General features: G+C 36.6%; 1 protein-coding gene across 1 annotated transcript in view; it reads right to left on the bottom strand.

Annotated features, from left to right (window-relative positions):
* TRHDE (thyrotropin releasing hormone degrading enzyme) overlaps window positions 1-26925 on the bottom strand; it is a 381409-nt gene that overhangs the window by 8043 nt on the left and 346441 nt on the right. The window contains exons 16-18 of the mRNA XM_059186345.1: window positions 14614-14781; window positions 14009-14149; window positions 11461-11542 (exon numbers count right to left, since the gene is read on the bottom strand). Coding sequence (XP_059042328.1) covers window positions 11461-11542; window positions 14009-14149; window positions 14614-14781 — 391 coding nt within the window. The remainder of the gene's footprint in view (window positions 1-11460; window positions 11543-14008; window positions 14150-14613; window positions 14782-26925) is intronic.

Below are 26925 nucleotides of genomic sequence, written 5' to 3'. Positions count from 1 at the left end.
AGACCAGGAGGCCGCCATTTGTATTCCCGTCCTCTGGAACTCTACGGAAAGCGCTCAGGGAACAAAAGCTCCTGAAAGCAAACCCGAGCGGATTACTCACCCCGGCCCCGGGTAAGGGCGGTGTAATTCCGCCTGGGGCAAAGACACTTGAAAATCACTACAACAGGCCCCTCCCCCAGAAGATCAACAAGAAATCCAGCTGAGACCAAGCTCACCTACCAAGGAGTGCGGTTTCAATACCAAGGAGAGCAGCAGAATTCCAGAGGAGGAGAAAGCCAAGCACGGAACTCATGGCTTCTTTCCTGTGATTTTTTTTAGTCTTGCAGTTAATTTAATTTTTTCTTTTTCATTTTTTTTTTTTTTTTTTCTCGCCTTCGGGTAAAATTTTTTTTTTTTTTTTAACTGTTACCTTTTTCTTTTTCTTTTTTAACGATTTTTTACTAGTTTATCTAATATATATATATATTTTTTTACATTTTTCTTAGGTGTTTTCTTTTTTAAAAAAAAATTCTTTTCTTTTTTTTTTTTTTTTTTTTTTTTTTTTTTCTTTTTTCTTTCTTCCTTTTTGAACCTCTTTTTATCCCCTTTCTCCCCACTCACGATTTTGGATCTCTTCTAATTTGGCTAAAGCATATTTTCCTGGGGTTGTTGCCACCCTTTTAGTATTTTACTTGCCCCTTCATTTACTCTTATCTGGACAAAATGACAAGACGTAAAAATTCACCACAAAAAAAAGAACAAGAGGCAGTACCGAAGGCTAGGGACCTAATCAATACAGACATCGGTAATATGTCAGATCTAGAGTTCAGAATGACAATTCTCAAGGTTCTAGCCGGGCTCGAAAAAGGCATGGAAGATATTAGAGAAACCCTCTCGAGAGATATAAAAGCCCTTTCTGGAGAAATAAAAGAACTAAAATCTAACCAAGTTGAAATCAAAAAAGCTATTAATGAGGTGCAATCAAAAATGGAGGCTCTAACTGCTAGGATAAATGAGGCAGAAGAAAGAATTAGTGATATAGAAGACCAAATGACAGAGAATAAAGAAGCTGATCAAAAGAGGGACAAACAGCTACTGGACCACGAGGGGAGAATTCGAGAAATAAGTGACACCATAAGACGAAACAACATTAGAATAATTGGGATTCCAGAAGAAGAAGAAAGTGAGAGGGGAGCAGAAGGTATACTGGAGAGAATTATTGGGGAGAATTTCCCCAATATGGCAAAGGGAACAAGCATCAAAATTCAGGAGGTTCAGAGAATGCCCCTCAAAATAAATAAGAATAGGCCCACACCCCGTCACATAATAGTAAAATTTACAAGTCTCAATGACAAAGAGAAAATCCTGAAAGCAGCCCGGGAAAAGAAGTCTGTAACATACAATGGTAAAAATATTAGATTGGCAGCTGACTTATCCACAGAGACCTGGCAGGCCAGAAAGAGCTGGCATGATATTTTCAGAGCACTAAACGAGAAAAACATGCAGCCAAGAATACTATATCCAGCTAGGCTATCATTGAAAATAGAAGGAGAGATTAAAAGCTTCCAGGACAAACAACAACTGAAAGAATTTGCAAATACCAAACCAGCTCTACAGGAAATATTGAAAGGGGTCCTCTAAGCAAAGAGAGAGCCTACAAGTGGTAGATCAGAAAGGAACAGAGACCATATACAGTAACAGTCACCTTACAGGCAATACAATGGCACTAAATTCATATCTCTCAATAGTTACCCTGAATGTGAATGGGCTAAATGCCCCTGTCAAAAGACACAGGGTATCAGAATGGATAAAAAAACAAAACCCATCTATATGTTGCCTCCAAGAAACACATTTTAAGCCCGAAGACACCTCCAGATTTAAAGTGAGGGGGTGGAAAAGAATTTACCATGCTAATGGACATCAGAAGAAAGCAGGAGTGGCAATCCTTATATCAGATCAATTAGATTTTAAGCCAAAGACTGTAATAAGAGATGAGGAAGGACACTATATCATACTCAAAGGGTCTGTCCAACAAGAAGATTTAACAATTTTAAATATCTATGCCCCCAACGTGGGAGCAGCCAACTATATAAACCAATTAATAACAAAATCAAAGAAACACATAAACAACAATACAATAATAGTAGGGGACTTTAATATTCCCCTCACTGAAATGGACAGGTCATCCAAGCAAAAGATCAGCAAGGAAATAAAGGCCTTAAATGACACACTGGACCAGATGGACATCACAGATATATTCAGAATATTTCATCCCAAAGCAACAGAATACACATTCTTCTCTAGTGCACATGGTACATTCTCCAGAATAGATCACATCCTCGGTCCTAAATCAGGACTCAACCGGTATCAAAAGATTGGGATCATTCCCTGCATATTTTCAGACCACAATGCTCTAAAGCTAGAACTCAACCACAAAAGGAAGTTTGGAAAGAACCCAAATACATGGAGACTAAACAGTATCCTTCTAAAGAATGAATGGGTCAACCGGGAAATTAAAGAAGAATTGAAAAAAATCATGGAAACAAATGATAATGAAAATACAACGGTTCAAAATCTGTGGGACACAACAAAGGCAGTCCTGAGAGGAAAATATATAGCGGTACAAGCCTTTCTCAAGAAACAAGAAAGGTCTCAGGTACACAACCTAACCCTACACCTAAAGGAGCTGGAGAAGGAACAAGAAAGAAACCCTAAGCCCAGCAGGAGAAGAGAAATCATAAAGATCAGAGCAGAAATCAATGAAATAGAAACCAAAAAAACAATAGAACAAATCAACGAAACTAGGAGCTGGTTCTTTGAAAGAATTAATAAAATTGATAAACCCCTGGCCCGACTTATCAAAAAGAAAAGAGAAAGGACCCAAATAAATAAAATAATGAATGAAAGAGGAGAGATCACAACTAACACCAAGGAAATACAAACTATTATAAGAACATACTATGAGCAACTCTACGGCAATAAATTTGACAATCTGGAAGAAATGGATGCATTCCTAGAAACATATAAACTACCACAACTGAACCATGAAGAAATAGAAAGCCTGAACAGACCCATAACCAGTAAGGAGATTGAAACAGTCATTAAAAATCTCCAAACAAACAAAAGCCCAGGGCCAGACGGCTTCCCGGGGGAATTCTACCAAACATTTAAAGAAGAACTAATTCCTATTCTCCTGAAACTGTTCCAAAAAATAGAAATGGAAGGAAAACTTCCAAACTCATTTTATGAGGCCAGCATCACCTTGATCCCAAAACCAGACAAGGATCCCACCAAAAAAGAGAGCTATAGACCGATATCCTTGATGAACACAGATGCGAAAATACTCAACAAAATACTAGCCAATCGGATTCAACAGTACATTAAAAAGATTATTCACCACGACCAAGTGGGATTTATTCCAGGGCTGCAAGGTTGGTTCAACATCCGCAAATCAGTCAATGTGATACAACACATCAATAAAAGTAAGAACAAGAACCATATGATACTCTCAATAGATGCTGAAAAAGCATTTGACAAAGTACAACATCCCTTCCTGATCAAAACTCTTCAAAGTGTAGGGATAGAGGGCACATACCTCAATATCATCAAAGCCATCTATGAAAAACCCACCGCAAATATCATTCTCAATGGAGAAAAACTGAAAGCTTTTCCGCTAAGGTCAGGAACACGGCAGGGATGTCCATTATCACCACTGCTATTCAACATCGTACTAGAGGTCCTAGCCTCAGCAATCAGACAACAAAAGGAAATTAAAGGCATCCAAATCGGCAAAGAAGAAGTCAAATTATCACTCTTCGCAGATGATATGATACTATATGTGGAAAACCCAAAAGACTCCACTCCAAAACTGCTAGAACTTATACAGGAATTCAGTAAAGTGTCAGGATATAAAATCAATGCACAGAAATCAGTTGCATTTCTCTACACCAACAGCAAGACAGAAGAAAGAGATATTAAGGAGTCAATCCCATTTACAATTGCATCCAAAACCATAAGATACCTAGGAATAAACCTAACCAAAGAGACACAGAATCTATACTCAGAAAACTATAAAGTACTCATGAAAGAAATTGAGGAAGACACAAAGAAATGGAAAAATGTTCCATGCTCCTGGATTGGAAGAATAAATATTGTGAAAATGTCTATGCTACCTAAAGCAATCTACACATTTAATGCAATTCCTATCAAAGTACCATCCATCTTTTTCAAAGAAATGGAACAAATAATTCTAAAATTTATATGGAACCAGAAAAGACCTCGAATAGCCAAAGGGATATTGAAAAAGAAAGCCAACGTTGGTGGCATCACAATTCCGGACTTCAAGCTCTATTACAAAGCTGTCATCATCAAGACAGCATGGTACTGGCACAAAAACAGACACATAGATCAATGGAACAGAATAGAGAGCCCAGAAATAGACCCTCAACTCTATGGTCAACTAATCTTCGACAAAGCAGGAAAGAATGTCCAATGGAAAAAAGACAGCCTTTTCAATAAATGGTGCTGGGAAAATTGGACAGCCACATGCAGAAAAATGAAATTGGACCATTTCCTTACACCACACACAAAAATAGACTCAAAATGGATGAAGGACCTCAATGTACGAAAGGAATCCATCAAAATCCTTGAGGAGAACACGGGCAGCAACCTCTTCGACCTCTGCCGCAGCAACATCTTCCTAGGAACAACGCAAAAGGCAAGGGAAGCAAGGGAAAAAATGAACTACTGGGATTTCATCAAGATCAAAAGCTTTTGCACAGCAAAGGAAACAGTTAACAAAATCAAAAGACAACTGACAGAATGGGAGAAGATATTTGCAAACGACATATCAGATAAAGGACTAGTGTCCAGAATCTATAAAGAACTTAGCAAACTCAACACCCAAAGAACAAATAATCCAATCAAGAAATGGGCAGAAGACATGAACAGACATTTCTGCAAAGAAGACATCCAGATGGCCAACAGACACATGAAAAAGTGCTCCATATCACTTGGCATCAGGGAAATACAAATCAAAACCACAATGAGATATCACCTCACACCAGTCAGAATGGCTAAAATCAACAAGTCAGGAAATGACAGATGCTGGCGAGGATGCGGAGAAAGGGGAACCCTCCTACACTGTTGGTGGGAATGCAAGCTGGTGCAGCCACTCTGGAAAACAGCATGGAGGTTCCTCAAAATGTTGAAAATAGAACTGCCCTATGACCCAGCAATTGCACTATTGGGTATTTACCCTAAAGATACAAATGTAGTGATCCAAAGGGGCACATGCACCCGAATGTTTATAGCAGCAATGTCCACAATAGCCAAACTATGGAAAGAACCTAGATGTCCATCAACAGATGAATGGATCAAGAAGATGTGGTATATATACACAATGGAATACTATGCAGCCATCAAAAGAAATGAAATCTTGCCATTTGCAACAACATGGATGGAACTAGAGCGTATCATGCTTAGCGAAATAAGTCAAGCAGAGAAAGACAACTATCATATGATCTCCCTGATATGAGGAAGTGGTGATGCAACATGGGGGCTTAAGTGGGTAGGAGAAGAATCAATGAAACAAGATGGGATTGGGAGGGAGACAAACCATAAGTGATTCTTAATCTCACAAAACAAACTGAGGGTTGCCGGGGGGAGGGGGTTGGGGAGAAGGGGGTGGGATTATGGACATTGGGGAGGGTATGTGATTTGGTGAGTGCTGTGAAGTGTGTAAACCTGGTGATTCACAGACCTGGGGATAAAAATATATGTATATAAAAAATATATGTTTATAAAAAATAAAAAATTAAAAAAAAAAAAAAAAAAAAAAAAAAAAAAAAAAAGAGTTCCAAATTCAGATTCTTGTTTCCTAAGTAAATATTAAAACAGACATATTTATCTTTTCGTAATAGGTTGACCGGACTGTGGCCAAGGCTAGTTCTAATTACGAAGCACATCAATGTTCAAATAGCCTCAAAAACTGAAGATAAGGATTAAAGCTCACTCTTTGTTGGTAGAGATCCAAATCTTCTTCATCATCCCCAAATAAGTAGCATAAGGGGTTGACACTATCTTTAGCAGCAAAGGATTACCAGATATTGGGTGGTGGGAAGAAAGTAACGATGCTGTGAAAACTGGATGATTAATGACATTTCAGTTGCCCAAGTGACTCAGCTTAGAAAGAATGAAAGATAGTTAAATGTGGACTCATTTAGCTAGAGACTTTGAGCACTTAATTAAAATAAGTTACCATTTTAAGATATTTTGCTAATATTTTTCTGGATATAAGATTTTCTCTAGAGAGTTCACATATTCTGGGAACGCTCAGGGATTTTGTTTCAAGAGTCTTTCTAGCAGTCTTTCTGTTCAATATGTTAAGAAACTGGCAACCAACCAACAATCTCAATGCTAATAGGCAAATGTGAAAAATCAGCTTGCAACACAGAAACATTAGTGGTGTAATTAGTGTGGGTGTGATTCATCATATGGTGGGTGCCACATGGAGGACATGCCAGGAGCGAAATGTAGTGCAGCAAGACTGACTCAGGGACAGGGGGAAAGGCATTTAAAATGGACTTCTTAATACCTTTCTGAGTTAATCTAGAAAGTGGTTCATTGGTAGCTCGGTTTGTTTATGACAGTGTTACTTTGATTACATGATACCCATCGGTTTTCTCAAAGTTTTTCCTCCACTTTCCTACAAAGCCCCATGCCCCTCCACATCATTAGCAATGGATGACTTCATCGTAGAGCTATATCCTTTATAAGACTTCAAAATCCCTATGCTTTGATAACAAACATGTAAAATATCCAACATATAGCAAAGATTTATTGATGCTACCCTGAAAATTGATTTGACATTTTACCAAATTTACACATGCTAAGAGGAAGAAGGGAAGACATGGGAATTTACTGAATATCTTCAATATTCCAGGCACCGTGCCACACACATATGCCTGTAACAGACACACATATATTAAAAGGAAGTCTAATGGAAACACTGAATCATATTTTTAAATTTTAACTGATTAATGCAATAATTCATTGGTATTTATATGTTTGGATTCATTCAGTCTATATTCCTATAGCAACAAGTAATACATCATGATCTATGTCTTGAATTGTTTTATTACACAAATATGTATATCACAGCATACATGTATATATCACATATGTTCATTATAGTGGTATTCTTTACATAATATATGTCAATCAGGAAAAAATTATATTTGCTGCTCTTAAAATACATTCTGCATTATTACAGGCTTTCCTCAGCAGTACTAAATATGCCAGATAGTGATAAATGACCCACTGGCAACTTTGACTCTGTACAGCATGTTCTTGGCCCCTTGATGGGAGACAGAGCAAGCCAGCCTGAACACTGGAAGTAAAACACTTAAGTCCTCCTCAAAGGCAAACTATGGGTTTGAATATGAATGTGTTATTGACACAAAGACAGTAGGTCAGATTATCTTGCAAGAGAACCATCAATAAAAAATATAAGTGGTGGGTCTCCAGGGATTCATTTCTTAAATCACTATTTAAGTGCACTAAGTACTAGCCTCGTGAGCTCAGAGAGCCTGAGGTGACTTGAATGAATCTTGGGAGTAGCTTATTCATCAGAACACATATGGCCCACTTTCCGTGGTTGACACAAATTGATTTTATGCCCAGATTCCTCTGCAGCTCTTCTGGCAAACATGTGGTCAGAGCAGCCATCTAACAGGTCCGGGGGTGTGTGATCATAGCACCTTCCAGACCCTTTGCCTGACTTTAGAGGGCACAGGGTAGATGGAAGACACTTGGCATTCCGGTTTGCTTATTTCTGCAGTTCTTTGGTAATTTTCTGCTGTTATTAGCTTTTATTATTGTGTTTCCTAAATATTTATGCCATCTTCTGCTTTTATTTGAAAATGTTGCAAGTTTAGACATTTTTATAAAATAGCATTTAGTAAGATGTCAGAGTTGTTTGTGCTTCCTGTTCTTAGCATAAAATTTCTAGACATGTTTGTTAATTTCTCCATTAGAAGGCATTTTCACATTTAAAAAGAAACTCTGATTTTAGGGTACCCAAGACCCTAAACATCACAAAATAAATTATTTGTAGAGTAAATTGCAAAACATAATATACTCTCAGTAACCATATAAATGAATTGAATTAGCTATTGCCCTATTATGAGGTTTATATTTTCAACATTAAAACTGTAAATGGGATGTCTGTGATGCCCAGGATCTATGTTCCTCCACAACAGGGCTGCCGATGAGATTCAAGAGGCAGAAAAAGGAGCTCTGGAGAGAATTGCTCAACAGACATCAGTATGAAAAACTGGCAAAGGGCTTCTGTCGCTCCCTCAGGTTGTACTTCCATTAGTTTAAAATTAAGGAAATAACACACTGTTTCATGGAGAAATAGTTTTCAAATTCAAATAATTAGAAGGAAATTGCCAGTTTCAGGTACTAGAAGGCAGTTTTGAGGAAGGGACCTTGCAACTACTCCTATTTCTCTACTGAATGCCCCTGGGTCTGATGGGGTCATTAACACCTCAGCTGAGTTTTCAGAATTCATAAAGATGCCGGTTCCCTTTTGATCTATATATAGTCTTGAAAATAAGACTATTCCCACATCCAAAGGGAGGGCATTGGGTTTTCTGCTTGTGAGGTTCATTGGTTATTAGAGGATGAGTCTGGAATTTCCTCACCTGCTTTACATTAATGGGCGTGGGAGGAGGGAGTAATGAGCAATACAAAGCAAACTGCCATCCTACTCTATAACAGTGGTCCCCAATCTTAAAGACAATGATGAGATAATGAACGTATGGAAAATCCTCAGAGGGCAACTATCAAACTAGAAAGTCAGCACAAGGGGCGCCTGGGTGGCTCAGTGGGTTAAGCCGCTGCCTTCGGCTCAGGTCATGATCTCAGGGTCCTGGGATCGAGTCCCGCATCGTGCTCTCTGCTCAGCAGGGAGCCTGCTTCCCCCTCTCTCTCTCTCTACCTGCCTCTCCATCTACTTGTGATTTCTCTCTGTCAAATAAATAAATAAAACCTTAAAAAAAAAAGAAAGAAAGAAAGTCAGCACAAGCAGCCATGTCGGGAAGCGATTCCTAACTCATGCCACAGCCAGATAGTGTGAGGTTAGCTGCTGTGTAGATAATGGAATAAAAACCACAGTTTAGTTTCAGGTGTGAAACTGCACTTTTCATTACAAGGACATTTCAAATGACAATTAAATCAAGTGGAAAAATATTAAAAAAATATGTGAGAAGTAAGTAAAACAAAGTGGTCAGCGTACAATAAAGTCAAATAAATATCCATTTAAAAGACGTTTTCCCAGGGCCTGGGTATACCTGATACAAGGAAAGTAGAAAAGACTGATAAGAGTTTGAGGGTGAAGCAAAGGAAGCGGGAACAGAAGTGAGTCAGCAAGAAAGGAGGCAAAGGCAGAGAATACTGGGAAGAAGACAGGAGAAGGTGCTCACTTCAGTGGCTTCATAGGTTGTGAGTAAATGAGTCTTTTACTCACTGATTATTGAATGTAAAATCAAGAAATTAAAAGTACTTCATTTAAATACAGAGAAAATTGGAAGCAATCATTCATTTAATTGTTTCTTCATTGTTTCATATGGTTATGAAAGGAGTCCTTCTCATTTAGCTTCCTTCATTAAAAAAAATTAGTAAAACATTGGGCTGGGGCTTTCAGAACCAAATCCTTTAGGGTTGGGAACACACAGCAGGGGTAAAAATTGAATTTCAAATCATTACAATCAGAGACTTAGCTTAGCTTAGCTCGTCATGTGCAAGAATCCAAGTCAGGGCATGCGGGATGGTCATACAACACCGGCACTATTAGAAGATGTTAAGGGTGGTGCCAGGGAGATGCTTCTAGGGAAATGCTGCTGGATATGTTTAGCTCTGGGTCACAGCCCAGATATTCGATGAGTGAGAATCGAGGAAGCCATGATTGTCAAAGCCAAATCTCAGCAATCCTTTGTAACGGAGGGAAGCAGCAGAAAAAAAGTAGATGGTTGAAGCCCAGCTCATCAGAATCCTTTAAAAGGATCTAGAGGCACCTGGGTGGCTCAGTGGGTTAAAGCCTCTGCGTTCGGCTCAGGTCATGATCCCAGGGTCCTGGGATCGAGCCCCACATCGGACTTTCTGCTCAGCAGGGAGCCTGCTTTCCCCTCTCTCTCTCTGTCTCCCTCTCTGCCTACTTGTGATCTCTGTCAAATAAATATATAAAATCTTAAAAAAAAAAAATTGTATCAGGATGCCTGGGTGGCTCACTTGGTTAAGCGACTGCCTTCAGCTCAGGTCATGATCCTAGAGTCCCAAATCAGGCTCCCTGCTCAGCAGGGAATCTGCTTCTCCCTCTGACCTTCCCACTTCTCATGCTCTCTCTCTCTCTCTCTCTCATTCTCTTTCTCTCAAATAAATAAAATCTTTAAAAAAAAATTTTTTTTAAAGTATCTATGTTTTTCCTCCCTCCTACATACTTATCCCTCCCCATTTCACACCCCCTCTTCTACAAATGTGAGTTAAAGGTTGGGGGTGGGGGGAAAGCTGGTTTAAATTTCCAGAGAAATAAACCAGGAAAAAAAAAAAAAAAGAAACATTAGATATACTCTAAACTGGACACTAGTCCTTAAAGAATTGTTCATTTTCTTTAATGAAATTCATGTATGATTAAATCAAGCAGAATTTTCAACAAACTGTTAATCTCAATATATATTGCCAGATATATCCTCTTTCATACACTGAATTCATTCCACTGAACAGACTAGATAGCACGAAGCTTTATAATCACACCTGCTGATCCACACCCTGTAATCTGCCTGAACATGAAGCAGGGAGACTCAAGTTCTATATCTTAACACAATCCTTGATCCTTTGTACCCTAATGCTGAGTCATTGTGACAGGATGGTTCTGTTATTTCTAGGATCCCAACCTGGGTTCACATCATCAGCCCAGGAGCAGCGGATTGGATCAAAGATACTGGGAGTGGATTTGGAGTCCTGGAGTTTGAGAATCATTATATTTAAACACCTCTAGAAGGCATTTTATGTCTGTCTGTTCTTAGATTGTATTTACTTATTTGATAAAGAGAAAGCTAACATTCACATGTGCAGGGGCACAGAGGGATGGGCAGAGGGGGAGAAAGAGGAACAAGTAGACTCTGCACTGGGTGCACAGAGCCCCAGGAGGGGATCTCAAAACTCTGAGATCATGACCCGAGCTCAAACCAAGAGTCAGATTCTCAACCGACTGAGCCACAGAGGTGCCCTCCGAAGACATTTCATGTTTAATACAATAGAAATACCTTTGCAAATAATGAATTAATTCAAGTCGTTAGCATGAACGTGTGTTTTTTAAAGAAATAGGAGTCTGTCAGAAAAAAAAGTGGTTAAAAGAAATGTATAATTTTATATATTTATAAAAGAAAATCATTAGAACTCCTATATTAAAATATTTACCTCTTTGAGTTCACCTTCGGTATTAAGAAATTCTGTAACTCCACTAATGAGTTTGGAATTCATAAATAATGCCTCTCCATACCTAGAAAGAGTAAAAAAAAAAAAGACTTGATGTTATATAAGCAATAATTTAAGAAATCCTACTCTTCAGATTTTTTTTTTTTTAAATCCTTTTCAAAGGCTCCATTTGACCAATGTTATCTTGTTGCCATTAAGATCTCAGACCATTTCAAGGTCATTTCTCCAGGGAGCCAAGGAGGTGCAAAGAGCTGTGACTGCAGAATAATATCAGATGCCACCTGATTTGGCTCAAAATGTTTCAGGGAGGTCTATGTTGTAGTACATTTAAAAAAAAAAAAGGACTCCTCTAAAATTAGATTTAGGAATTATTGTTATATTTTCGATCTAAGGCCTGAGGAACAAATATTTTAAAACTTTCAACTTTAAAGCAACCTAGTTCACTATAAGAAAAAAAAAAAAAAAAGGAAATCCCAACAAAAGAAAGAGGAGTATAAGAAAAACATGGGCATTAACAGTATGTCACACAGCTCCTTTGGTCTAGTCAGTCACAATTGACATTGGCATTCTCCTTTTTCATGCTTAGAAACTGAGCCAGATTTCTTTGAAATGCTTCCCAAATATTAGTATGTTTTCATGTAGACATTAAATTGAAGTATTTAGTTGTTCACCTGGATTGCATAATCCTTGTGCCACAGACATAAATTCTTGACTCATGACCCACAGTAAGGAGCAGTTTGTATTGGTGAGTTGGAAAGGTTTCTCATTTTATTGATTTATCTCTGTTGTGCTAAGGATACCTATCACAGACTACCATACTCTCAGAATTAAGATAAAAAAGATTCTGAGGTTTTGGAAGCAAAGGCTCAGCCCCCATTATAAGAGGTTTTCTAATGCTTCCTTACAGCATTGTGGCACCTTTCTTTTAGGACTTGTTAAATTGACAATATCTCAGGCCTAATTGTCATACATGACCAGGGGGTATCTGTAGTTTTCCAAGTGTCTGGCTTGAGCAATTGGTGTATGGCCATAATATTTACTGAGGAAAGGAAGACAAGAGGATAATGATAGGTTTAGCTTTGCAGGTACACCTCAGTAGGGGGGCCAAACAAGCAACTGTCTATCATAGAGTGAAGCTTAGACAAAATGTTTGAGTAAGAGATCTAGATTTGGGAGCAATTGAAACCATTGGAATAGATGGCAATTAAAAGCAGGGACAATCTGCAAAAGATAGAGTACCTTGGACAGCACTTCCATGAACTCCAGTGTTTAAGGACTGCTAGAGCAGTAGAAGTCAATGAAGAAGACAGTTCTATTTGTCAAGAATTTAAACATTTCCAAATCTCAACCTTTTTAGCTTTTGGTTAGAGACCATGGACTCTCAAGCGATACAAAATAAGCACAGTAGGAACCAAACATTTTTTGGTTGGGACTGAACTATACATGCCCACTCTGCTGAGCCCTGATAGACAAAACCACTCCCTACACAGGCTGTGTATTGGCAGATATTTGACACTTTTTAAAGTGAAATGCTCCTATATATTAATTTCACCTTGTATCTGACTATTCACTATATTATGGTACATGAGAGCAAAGTAAGTTCTAATCTTCCAATCATTCCAATTTCTGAGCTGCAAATACAAGAAAGCTAATGTGTCTTCTAGGAATATCAACACTTTCTGATGAAATATTTGTAGATAGAATTGTGTTTTAACAGGACACATCCATTCAAATGGAACCCTTTATACAAGGGCAACTGAGAAAGGTCTATGTACCTTAAAAACATGATGTTTACACACCAATTTTTAATAGACAGAACAAGAGGTCTGCTCACTTTTTGGGGACATTTAAGTTTGAGAACACATAGCATCTACATGCCTTATAATAAATTAAATTTTAAAATTCCATAGAGATTATCAGAGTAATAAATCAACATTTATTATAATATATTTAAATACATAATGAAACATTTTCTTAAATTGAGGCTGAAAAAGTCTCACCATGAAACAAGATGTCTCAGGAATGAATTCTATTGAAACTAGGATTATACAATGATTCAAATATTCCTTCTCTATATCTTGGTTTTATTTCAGGTGTCTTATGATATTCACATATAAAGAAAATTTAAAAACAATTCTTGCAGAGGTTAAATTTTCTTGTTATGTAGTATAAAAATTATATCTAATTTATAAATCATTTTTTCTATAACACATTCAGAATACAGCTGTATGATATTTCTTCAACCTTAGACAACTTAATAGATTTTCCACAAACGTTGTACTGCTAAACATTTTTACTCTCACATTTCCATATATAATCATAGTCTTTAATCTTTATTACATGAATAATATAGAATTGTTAAAATAATTCTGAGTTTCACAGGAGTGGCAACACTCAACTTGGCTGACTATTTTAAAATCCAATTCTATTATCTGGACCTTAGTTTTAACACAAAAAGTTGGGTTTTTATCTCTACTATGTCACCTTTAATTTATTCATTCAGGTTTGAATGATTGAACTCTTATTCTACCTGGTATTTAATATCTTCCATTTATCTCTGAAAAACTTCCAGGCAAGGTCTCGGCCATGTGGATTTCGAGCAACATGGATTATCACATCAATTGCATCTTGATCTAACACCACCTCAGAATTCAGTGATAGATTCAGAAGCCTTTAAGGATAGAATTGCAGAAAAGCTTTTAGCCCAATAACTTAAAAATTTTTATAAAATTGCAAAAATTACATGCATAATAATTTGTCATATTCTTTAGAAAAACAGTCCTATGTAAACTACCAATACAACTTATCAACAGAACAATTTTCTGTTTTTAAAAGGGGGAAGAGCAAATTCATAGCATTTTAATTAGCTCATTAATTAAATTAAAAAAAATCTTGCTGGTGAAGAAATCACAAGTTTGTTCTGATGCTATCAACTTACTTAAAAATCTTTATAGTGAGAAACAAAGGTGTTTCTTTCAATTCAATTAGCATTAGTCGTGTCAACACAGCAGTTTTCTTTAGCTATATCCTAGCGTAACTAGCTTATATTCAAGGAAATAAAATCAAGTTCAGTGTACTTTGATTAGCTGAGAGTACTCTCATTACACAAAAAATTTAGAAAATTAATTGACTCACCTATTTAATAAGTTCCTGTCATCACTGCAAGTTAAGGCTTCCAATAATATTTTCTTCTCAGAAACCGCTGTAGTGGAGTGGAATTTCATCCATATGAATTCCCAGACATCCTCATCTAGTAGTGAAACTCCTGTACAGTAGACGATGTCTCTAACATTTAGTGGTATTCTAAAGAAGCAACCCATGGTGGTTTTCTGTTAATTAAATGCTTCATAGCATTGAAACTAAAGACAGATGTTGCCTTACTACAGTCAGTTTTTAAAAAGATGATTTTGTTAATCAGATTTTACCTGAAAGAGAATAATACTATATAGTAACAAGATTTTAAAAATTGGCAATTGAACGATGCAAAATCATGTATTTTGAATGCAAGTTTTGTTTCTATTCTTGAAACTATATTTAAACCAAAGTCACAGGGTGCCTGGTGGCTCAGTGGGCTAAATGTCTGCCTTAGGCTCAGGTCATGGTCTCAGGTGCTAGGATCCAGCCTGGCCTCAGGCTCCCTGCTCAGAGGGGAGCCTGCTTCTCCCTTTCCCTCTGCCACGCCCCCTGCTTGTGATCTCTCTCTCTCTCTCTCTCTCTCTGTCAAATAAATAAATAAAACCTTAAAAAGGGTCAGAATATAAAGGCTTAAAGAAACAATGCAAGCAGGATGCCTATAGTTCTACCAACATTAATACACTTATCAAAGATTTTGCTTTCATAACTGGTAGACCCAAGAATGGCAAGAAAGCACAGGTTGAAGAGACTAATTTGAATAAAACAAACATTTCTCCGAAAATCATGGACAGGTGTCCCTACAATTATTTTTCTCAAATAGGCCTTCACATTGCAGAACCTAGAAGATCACTGATAGAGATAATAAACAGATAAAACATAAAGTAATAAATTTTGAGAAAAAAAATGTCTTTTTCCCTACATTTACAAAAGTGACTATAAAAACAGACTAAATTTTGACTTGGACTCCAAAATAAATATTATGGTGGGAAAGTGTGAGTGGATTTAATTACTCTTGACTATTTATAGCTTATAAAAGCTCATGTTTACTCACCATAGCAATTTTCTACTAAATATTGTCCTCTCGAGTCTCAGTATATATCCCACATTTTAAAAAACTGACTTCTCTGAAAGAAGACTAGAATGCTTACAAAAAGTCAAAAAAATACATTCTGCTTTGTGTCATATTCAGTGATCCACTATTTAATTTTCTTACTTGTAACTTGAATGTGAGTGATAACAGGTGTTTTTTTCTGGACAGCAAGATAAAACCCTCTCTTCTAAAGATTTAGGACCTTGACTGATGGTTAAAACACTGCTATGGTTGAAGGGCTATTTAGAAAACAGGAGGAAGTATCTGAATGACCACCGGGAAGATGCTTCATCTGGCTCTGTTAAGCAGCTACAGAGGACGGAGGACACTCAGAATATAGACCACTGGGCTTCAGGATACCACATGCTGAGATTTGCTAGAAGAATCGTACAAAATTAATTGTTCCCAGAAATGCCTAAAACTATATTATTCTGTCTCTTCCTAGAAGTAAGTGATCTGGAGTGTTCAGACAAATGTTACTTTAAACTTGCTGACTAAAGCCTTTTGTCTTTGTGGTATTAGAAGACAAGCACTCTGCTTGTTTTGTTTTAAACAAAAGAACACAGCATCAGCCCAGAGCTTCAGAAAACCAGCCCAGAGCTTCAGAAAACATTGCTGCCATGTTTAATCATGGTAGATGCAATACAGGATTACAAATACGCCTCCATCTTTAGTAACAATAAGAAAATAAGAAACTTAGTTTTTCTCTAAATCAACAGCTAGAAAGGAGGATGTGTCTTTTCTTTCAAATATAGGCTACAGAGCAAAACACTGTATAATTGTTATGACTTTAGCCAAGCAATCGACAAAAAATTTGCAAGAAAAAACAATAAAATGTCTACTGAAATCATCAGCTCATCAATCAATGTATATTTTCCTTTTTTTCTCAGTGTACATTTTCTTAACGTTAGCTCTAATAGAGAGTCATTAAGTTATTAATATATTAAAGAGAATATAGGGATAGAGTCCATTAAATTAAGTTTGTTACTGCCTATGAAATGCATTTCCAATATCAATGGTTTCCAATAGAAAAAGCATACAGAAATAAAGAAAATGCAAAAAAAAAAAAGAAAGAAAAGAAACCCACCAGATATTAAACTATATTCCTTAGAAATAACTTGACTGCCATATATCATAGTCACTAGCAATAGTCCATACTTCATTATTCAGTAGATGCTGTTGGCTGATGCAGAACTAAGAGGCACATACAAATGAATAAAGGGACTGTCCCTCCAAAGCCCTGGGCACTGGCTGGAGGAGCACAAGAGGTAGAAAATAACACCTCTGGGCAATACCATGTTTCAGGTTACACATTTTATTTAGTCTATATAATAATATCATGATGTCTGCCTTATACATTTCTTTTTGCAAGTGAGGGGACTCTGTTCTGAGAGAGGATATTTTGCTCTATCACCACGATATAGTAAACTGAGATCCAAGATGATCTGTACAAGACAGTCTTTCCCATTTTTGTCAGCTTCAAGATGGCTAATGACAACAAAAGTATGATACGTTGGCTTTTGTTTTGTTTTGTAAGATTTTACTTATTTATTTGACAGAGATCTCAAGTAGGCAGAGAGGCAGGCGGGGGGTGGAGAGGGGAAGCAGGCCCCTGCTGAGCAGAGAGCCTGATGCAGGGCTCAATCCCAAGACCCTGGGATCATGACCTGAGCCGAAGGCAGAGGCTTAACCCACTGAGCTACCCAGGTGCCCCTGATACGTTGGTTTTTATTAGTAGCAGTAGTCAGAGTAATATGGACACATCCAACCTATCATTTTCTCAGTGCTGAACTGGCCTGGCCATAGGGTTGCCGCTAATCTCTTTTTTTTTTTTTAAGTTAATTTTCTAATACACAGTTTAATCAGTCGTCTTTGAGAAATATGTAATGTTGGTGAGACCAGATTTCCAACAATAAGTATCCTCAGTGCTCCCCAGCACTGAACTGATACTTGTTAAAATGCCGCCTCTGGGCCAGCATAAGGACAGAGGCTAGCGGTGTACTGAAGGAACTGCTCTATGGCAATCTGGCCATACACACAGCAAGAAGAAAAAAAAGTCTTAAAAGGGCACTCAGCAATAAAGTGCTGGATAAAATGACAGAGAGACCACCCTGAAGGAATCTAGCAGAATTTATCCCGGGCAAAGGAGGCCTTTAAACTCAAAGCTGCCCAGAATAGGGGCTGATTCTGCATCTCAAGCTGCAGTGTCAAACCCAAAGAAAACCCCATAATTTGGATTTGCTCTGCCAGAAGCTGCAGGTCAACTTGCAGGCTTTCCAGCAGCTGGCCCTCTGTGCACAGCAGATGAATCAAATTTGGTTACTAGAAAAATGAGACACACATATGTTTACATATTTAATTTCAATCCTATGGATAGTCCATTGAAAAACAGCCCTCAGTCTCGTCTGCAAATCCCCAAACTCTCAGGAAAGAAATGACTCTATTAGCAGATGCCATGAGTACACGCTGCTTCCGGTTTACAGGTCTCCTTCCAAGAGCAAGGACAGAGCCGATTAACCAGAGAATACCGTCCGGATTTTTCGAGCATCTCTTCCCATGGCATCCACTCCTCAACTTCCTTACCCACCCACCAGCTAAGGAGTCAGTGGATAGTTCACAACATTATTGTACTCGTTGCTGAAAATAAAACAAGACTGGTGAGCACTGAATTTGCTAAGGGCCTTGGTTCCCGATGATTTCCATTGTTAATGAAGCCCCTTTTGTTGCTAAATTTGTAAAGATGTTCTAATAACATTTTAGCAAAATGATTGCTCTGGGGACAGTTTAAGATCTCTTTGTATAAACCAAAGTCATTAGGAACAAATGAAAAAGCTCATTTGTTGGGAAAGCATGAGCTGAAAAACCCCATGGAACCCATAGTTATGAGCAGTACAAATGAGTTTTGTGAGATTCTTGCTATCAGGATAACAGGGAGACGGGCCCCTTCTCACGGACATGGAAATTGTTTATAAGAATGTGAATATCCCACAGTCATTTCTTTTAAACTTCCGCCTCAGAAATAAATCTTTTAATAGAATTTTATTATCTGAGAAGGAAATGTGCTTATATTTCTCCATGTGTAGTAGTATCCATATACAGGACGAGGAAGCTAGTCTCTCCCAGCGGTCTTCATAGGAGATGATTGGAGGAGTGCTTAGCCAAAAGGAAGTGTCTTGATCTTCTCGAGGATCTAGCACTGCAGAAAATTATACCTAATTAGTGTAACTTGTACTGTAGCTTTTACTCTATTCTCATTTTATTTATTTATTTTTAAAAATTTTATTTTTTTATTTGACAGAGAGAGATCACAAGTAGGCAGAGAGGCAGGCAGAGAGAGGAGGAAGCAGGCTCCCTGCTTAGCAGAGAGCCTGATGCAGGACTCGATCCCAGCACCCTGGGATCATGACCTGAGCCTAAGGCAGCGGCTTAACCCACTGAGGCACCCAGGTGCCCCTCTATTCTCATTTTAAACAGGACCATGACAAAGTTGATTGGTTTGGTAAAAGTTTTGAAAGCAGAGCAATATCATCTTGAATTAATTTATTTTGTATTTTGGTGATAAGTTGAACCTTTTTTTACTTTACCAAAAGCAGATGCATGATAATGAGATACTTTGGGGTAGAGGTTAAAAACATTTAGTAGGTAGAAAAATAGAGCAATTTTTTTTAATTTAGAAAAATTTAGAATTTTTTTTTTTTTTTTTTACTGAGTTAAATAATGATGGTGGAATGGGACTAGTATCTTGAATCTCAGTAAAATGATATTTTAGTTTTTAAATGGAAATCTGTGAAGTAGGTTGATAAATTCATAAAAATAATTAGACAAATTTCTGAAGATTTTGCTATAAAAGTTTTCTTTGTTAAAAGTGTTTTTTAAGGTAAAATACCAGGACACATCTAAAATAACAATCAGGGACTGGTTTAAGATAGAAATAGCAACAGAGAATGAGATGTCACAGATTAATATTTAATGATATGATAAAACACATTATTTAATATATGAAATATATTATTAAGGATGAATATAACAGATACATAATACCACTATATTAAGTGAAAAAAATAATGTTTATGTTAGAAAGAAAGACTAAAAGAAAAAAACCAAGAAAATATTAACATTTGCCTCTGAGTTGAGGGATTACAGTTAACTAGTTTTTCTTTTTGTAATGCATATATTTTGAATTTAATCACTAAATAAATTTGACAGTTACTTTGGAAATAAGATAAGTGAAGTATAATTACATTTATAAAGACAAAATTCTATTACTATTAGAGTAAAACATATTCCAATATAGAAAAATGCTACTGAATAATATGTAGAAACAATTCTGATGATTCCATTAAAATATCTCCCAAAGGAAATTATACAGGCCAAAGGAAAAAAAAAAATCGTACTATTTTAAAATATAAATTTTCATGCTTAATCATGATAGGGGTCTATTTTTAAGCAGGTTCTCAGTAGACCTAATTTGGCCAATAACTGCCTCTAGGACCAGGCAAGTCAAGGTCATTGCTTTGGGCTTCATTTTTCATCCTAATTGGACAGGGCTAACATACATGAGTTCTAAAGTCCCTTCCTGTTCTGTTAGTATAAGATTCTTTTCATTACTGATTGTATTAACATTGAAATGCAGATGTAATTATTTTCAAAGACAATGAAAAAAGTTTCTTAAATCACTAGCCTCTCAAAGAGCGCCTGTTTCTGTCAGTGGCACTACACATTAATTTAGTGTGTGGCCTACTATTTAATTAACTTTAATTAATTTGCAGTTCATTGATTCATTTGAAAGATCCCTTGCCTAGTCTAAAAGTTAAAAGACAGCTTTGGTTGCGGCTTCCTCATCAATACTCTAGGTCTTGTTTGACCTTATAAGTATTAGTACCATTATTTCTTTCAGGGTAATCATTGACATTAAAATATCAGACTGAAAAATAACCTGCATTTACAAAGTTTGACCCTGGTCATAGTACCCCCCAAGGCCACCTTTCATTCTATCTCCATTCCTTTGTCCCTTAGCTGCTCCCAAGAAGCTGTGTGGAATAAAAACTTAAAGCTGTTTCGAAAGAACATGTGACTTTTTGCATCTGAGGATCAATTTCCTCATCTGGAAAATGGGGAAAACCATTCTTTTGAGGTTTTTTCCAATGATTAAGTGAAATCATGTTTATCAAGGGTGTAGTGCAGTGCCCAGTACATATCTGGAGCTCAGTATGGACATTATCTAAATGCCTCGCATAGCCAAGTGCTGGGTACACAACAATTGTCTCAATTTGTTGTAATGACATTCCTCCTCATTATTTTTATTATTACTATTACTAGTAGTATGAAGGAGCAAACAAATCTTTCCCAAAAGTGTATAGGACTCAAAAGAAAGCAGAAATAAAGTTTTCAGACAATCTCACCACAAGTGAATGAGAAATTATAAAAATCATGACTGACAATACATTAAGGCATTATGATAAAACATAGTTTTATAATCCTACCTAACTTCACTGGTATGCTTGTCAATCAAACACCCACCAAACTCATAAAAAATCTGGCACCCGGAAGCAGTATTGTTTTATAGTATCTCTACAAGGCCCCTAGCAAGAATCCCCCGTGCACGGTGCATCGGTGTCTGGTGGAAAGAACACGAGGTCGCAGGGCTGTGGGCCAGACACTTCTCTCACTTGTGACCACACAGCGCCTGCTCATTCCCACTGAAACTTGAACATAACAAAAGGAATACTAAAACCCCAGAATGAAGGAAAAGGCAGTTCAAAACTAGACTTTGTGGCCCTTTGGACCTCAAAAAATAGAGGTGGATAAACCAGGTGGATAACAGACCAGCTATATTTAAAATTGTTGTGTTCTGAGATGTTCAATACCTCTTTAGGTTTGAATTTTGCATATTTGCCAAGAGGCATATGCTGCTCTTTCCATATGAAAGAAAAAAGGATTGCTGAAGGGGGGCTCATCTTAATTGCTACTATCTGGAGATTATCAAAAGACTATATTTTAAGATAACAGCACTCCTTTAAGTGGCTTTTATAATTAAAATAATTGTACTTTAAAAGAGACTTTCACTTTCTTTAACCTGAAATAATATACAGGACATTACATTTTAAACTTTTAAGTCCCATATATAAAATAGCTATTATTTCTACTGGGTAGGAAAGAAGAGAGATGGTGAGTGTAAATATTTAGGCTATAAGACCACTCTATAAAATATAATTGCTAAAGCACAAAAATGTAAGAACTCAGGTGGCCCAGACAATATTACCAAAAGAGGATAAAAAGAAGGAGATATCAAAGAAAAGGTAGAAAAAAGAACACAAGTGAGAAATGTACAGAGAGGCCCAAACTTTCAGCATGATGATGACAAAGACAGGCAATGACAAAGAGCTACAAAAAGGTAAAAGAAAAAAAAAAAGGCAAACAATTAGAGAATAGAGAATTCGTGACTTGAGTTGTTTAAACTGTTTCTTTGTCCTGGACTGTAACCACTCCACTGAAAAGCCTAGAACATTGTTACTTAACATTTCACAACTAAGAACCCTTATGACATCCAGAATCAATTATACCCGTGAGAGCTCAAAAAAAATCAAACTGCTTTATAACAAAAGTAGAAAAATTAAGATATCTCTGATGACTCACTCTGAAACAGTGGGCAGCAGCTTGCTAGTATAAATAGTTCCAAGAGCATAGCATCATTTAAAACTTAAGAGGTATACAGTTGTAGTAGATGTTGTGAAATGCATGATAAATTGCCCTATTTATAGATGCCTGTGTTAGAGATAAGATTAATTGTTTCCTGATTACCAGGTGCCCATTATCCTTGGCTTCTCAAGGAACCTGCTCTGTCTTGATCTGTGATATTTACATTTCTTTCATTGGGTTCTGGCCATAGCACTGTAAAGCTAAGGGCCTGCTGGGATAAGAAGTCTAAATCTACATACATACATACATATGACGGTGACGTCCGAATCACAATGATTAGGAATCAGTACGTGAAGACACAAGATTAGATTTACCATCTGCCAATCCAAAATATGCCTAATTATGACTGACTATGATGACACAAGATAATGACACATTGGTAACATCAGCAATCCAATCCATAAGCTCTCTTCTCATTCAAATCATGACCCAGGCCTGAGTGTTTGTAAAAACCCTACCTGATGACATTGGGCGCCACCTTGACAAATAACTCTTACTGCCCAGGCATAATTTATAGCAACACTCATTGTCTTCTGTATTCTTCATAGAAAGGTTGAAAATTACATAGATTTATTGAATCCATCAAAATACTACTTCTATAAATGGGAGGGCCTGTGCAAATGCGGTTTACTTTCATTTCTAATGCACTGTCAAGGTCACTGAGGTTAACAAGGCTGTTTCTCCAGCCTGGGAAGAATCAACTACAGCAATTCAGTTAATTTTTTAGGATAACCACTAAGCTGTGATGCAGAGCAGTAAGTAATGTATTTTTCTCACTAGCAAGGTCCTCAACTAAAAATAGATTTTACTTTAGCCAAAGTAAATTCTACTGTGTGTGTGTGTGTACACACACCCTAACCAACATGGAATTGTCAGGTTTTCAGAGATTTAACTGGCAGATTCACTACACAAAAAAATAGTGCTTTCTAAAAATAGAAAAATATTATTATTTATATCAAATCCTATATGTTCTACGGTTTCACTTTGACCCTCCTATGAAAAAGCAGTGACATCCATGGGAAACTTCATATATGTGTATGTGTGTGTTTTAAGGAATAAGGATAGGTATAATTAAATCTGATAATTAAAAATAGTTAACGATAATTTATTCCTGTTATATAAGGTAAGAGAAAATTATTTCAGGGTAAAACCCTGACAATCTGGGTTCTGGAGGAAAGGGCAATCACAAGTGCAAATGACAAAGTTATAAAATAAGGCAAAAGGCATATTTTGCATTGGAAGATGATAAATCTAAGAAAAACACCAGTTTTATGATTTTTCTGAAATAACAAATATATATATGCACATATACATGTAACTGGCAGGCACTGGCTATAGCACTGACGTATATGAAGAGAACAAAGTAGAGAGTATATTGGATGCCTGCATTCTATACTGCAGAATACAACAAGCAATGTTTATTTTATATATATATGAGAAAATAGAATAGAAGTCACGAGAACTTTTTTCTATTTGATTTTTTTTTTAACAATAAAAAGAATCCCAAATCATGAAAAAGAAAAAAGAAGAGGCTCTTTCAAAATATTTAGAAGGGATCCTAAAACATGAGCACAGGTTCTTTGCTGTGAATTTTAGGAGCTATCTCTACATAATTATTCTATTTTCATAGCAATGAGCACTCCCATATATTTCTTTACACATTTACAAAAATAATTCCATGAGCACTGATGAGGGCAGTTTTGTTGAAATTTTGTGATAAATAAGAACTGGCTTCTCAGTAGCTCATTCTTTTAATATAATTTTTTATTTTTTATAAACATATATTTTTATCCCCAGGGGTACAGGTCTGTGAATCACCAGGTTTACACACTTCACAGCACTCACCAAAACACATACCCTCCCCAATGTCCATAATACCACCCCCTTCGTGACTCTTAATCTCAGTAGCTCATTCTTGATGAAAATCTTAAGAGCAGGAAGAAGTGAGTGAAAATTAAAAGTTGAACTTGCTATCTGTAGTGACCCTTGATATTCTATCAAAGAAAGAAAAAGCAAAACATTGATTATAAACCAAATTTTGAATAAGAGATACTAGACTGCCCTAACAAACTACCACAAACTTGATGGCTTAAAACAACAGAAATTTATTCCTCCCCAGTTCCCGTGGCCAGAAGTCTAAAGTCAAGATGTCAGCAGGATTGCTTGCTTCCAGAGGCTCCACAGAATCTGCTCTATGCCTCTCTTCTAGTTCCTGTGCCTCCAGCAATCCTTGGCATGCCTTGGTTTACAAACCCATTTCTTCAGTTTCTACCTCTGTCGTCACATGAGCTTCCCTTTGTGGCTCTCTGTGTCTTCTCTTCTGTCTGTTGTGAGTACCTTCATCACGGGATTTAGGGTTTGCCCTCAATCTACATGAGTTCATTGCAAACCTATTTCCAAATAAGGCCGTATTAACAGATTGCAATTAGGATTTAGACATATCTTTTAGAGGCCACTATTCAACCCACTACAGTGCATGCATCTGTTTTTATTTTTCCTGTGATTACAAATCATCAATGTTTTCATGTGTAGGTATTTTAAGATATATAGGTAGATAGATATGTATATGTATCTCACAAAATTTAAGATAAGTATATATATCACAAAACAATATTTGATACTTGTAGAGTATTCTCCATCAATGTTATCACAATATTAAGTAAACAATATCACACTATCATTAGAAAGACAAACCTAAATTATTTTCATTTTCATTTTGAGCTAGAATGAATTATGTGTATAGAATTAGTCCTAAGTCTTAATCTTGGAGGGAAAAAATAAACAAAAAGGCTATGTTGCTAATGTTTCTGAAGGATTCTTCTCAGTGCTTATATTATTTTTGGAAAATGTGGGGGAAATTTCTTCTTTATAGTGGTTGGTAAAAGTTACCATAAACCTGAATCTGAATCCATTACTGTAATCCACTATATGTGAGTAAGTAAGAATGTTTTGGAAGCTGCAAATATTTTTATTGGTGTTCCTGCTCTGGCTTAGTAAATAATAGTGATCACTACTGTGAGTTAATCAACATTGCTCCCTGTGTTGCCCATGGAAATCTATATTCACTTAGCACTTGTACTGTGACAAACAGTCAGCCGGTTAAAATAGAGCTATTCTATAACTAATCAATAAGCATATCTTTTGATAGATGACACAAAAGTTCAATAGTGTTATGCCTGAAGTTGGTATAATATCATGCAAACAATACTAACATGATAGGAAAATTACTATTGGCAGAAATGGGGGAAAAACCAATTACACTGAAAAAAAAAACAGTTAAATTAAATCAAGTCACCTTCAAAAGCATGCTTCTGTAAAAATTAAAATACCTTAAAAAAATACTATTGACTATTTGCTTCTATGCATGATGGTAATAGAATTTTTTTTTTTAAGTAAAATGTCAGGAAAAAGCCCAAAGTGTCAGGAAAAAGAAAACAAGTGTAAGATTATTTCTGCATTTTAAATTAGAATATAAAATTATTAGTGTATTTAGATTAGAAGCTAAATATGACTATAAGAAAATGAATAGAAATATGCATTTACTGACGTTATATTAGCTCTCGAGGCAAAGTCTCTGCTACACCAAGAAGTAAATTTAAAAAATACATCCAGATTAGTTAGTGCCTCAAGTAGGTCATTTAGTCAAATATTTATTCCATGACAGACAGACTGAACTAAGCCAGCATGTATCGAATTCTCCTAATGGCAAGGAAAAGTGGACCTCTCAGTGTGATTCCAGAGGAATTTTGGAAAAGAGAACTACTACAACCCTCTTCTGCAGACAGGTGTAGCCATTACTTGAGTAACCTTAACAGATGACCTCTACTTCCACAAATGGCAAATCACACAGCATCACTGGTTATGAAGGAGATTTCTACTTTGACAAATGAATTCACAATAGGATAAATTCAGATAGCAAGCACATTTACTACACTTTATATATTATCTTTCTTCTACATAGATTTTCCAAAACATTTTTGTTTGATAGCATACTCTTTTAAGCTTTGATGAAGGTGCCTAATCAATTAACTGGGATTTTTGCTCTTCTCAGCAAATAAAAACAAAACAAACATGATTAGCTGAAAAAAAAAAAATTGCAAGACTTCCAAAGGATGTCCTTGGATTAGTATAGATTCTGCCCAAATAGTTATGCCTTTGAAAGTACCAAGACTTTAATCTTGAGAAATGATGTTCGGAAAGAAGGCTATTCTTGCACACTGTTTTTGTTTGTTTGTTTGTTTTTGGGGTGGGGGGACATCTCCTTTCTTGCTCTGACTGATGAATGTGTATTTTTCCTGTAGGCCTCAGGTCAGTTGTCACTCTGCAGGTGTGTCAATCTCACTGTCAGGTCAAACTGTCCTTTTCTTAGAAATCTCCCTTCTGGCTTCTTAATACAGTTAAAGTCTTAAAGTGTTTGTATGACCTCTGATTATTCTCTGTCTACCCGACCGGACTGTAAGCTCCAGGAAGGCAGAAACTGTGTCCTTTTGTTCATCACTGGATATCTGGTGTTTTTTAGTATG

The sequence above is a fragment of the Mustela lutreola genome, chromosome 8 (assembly GCF_030435805.1).
Source record: "Mustela lutreola isolate mMusLut2 chromosome 8, mMusLut2.pri, whole genome shotgun sequence".
Lineage (NCBI taxonomy): Eukaryota > Metazoa > Chordata > Mammalia > Carnivora > Mustelidae > Mustela > Mustela lutreola.
Note: the sequence above shows the minus strand (reverse complement) of the source record. Positions and strands in the feature narration are given on the sequence as shown.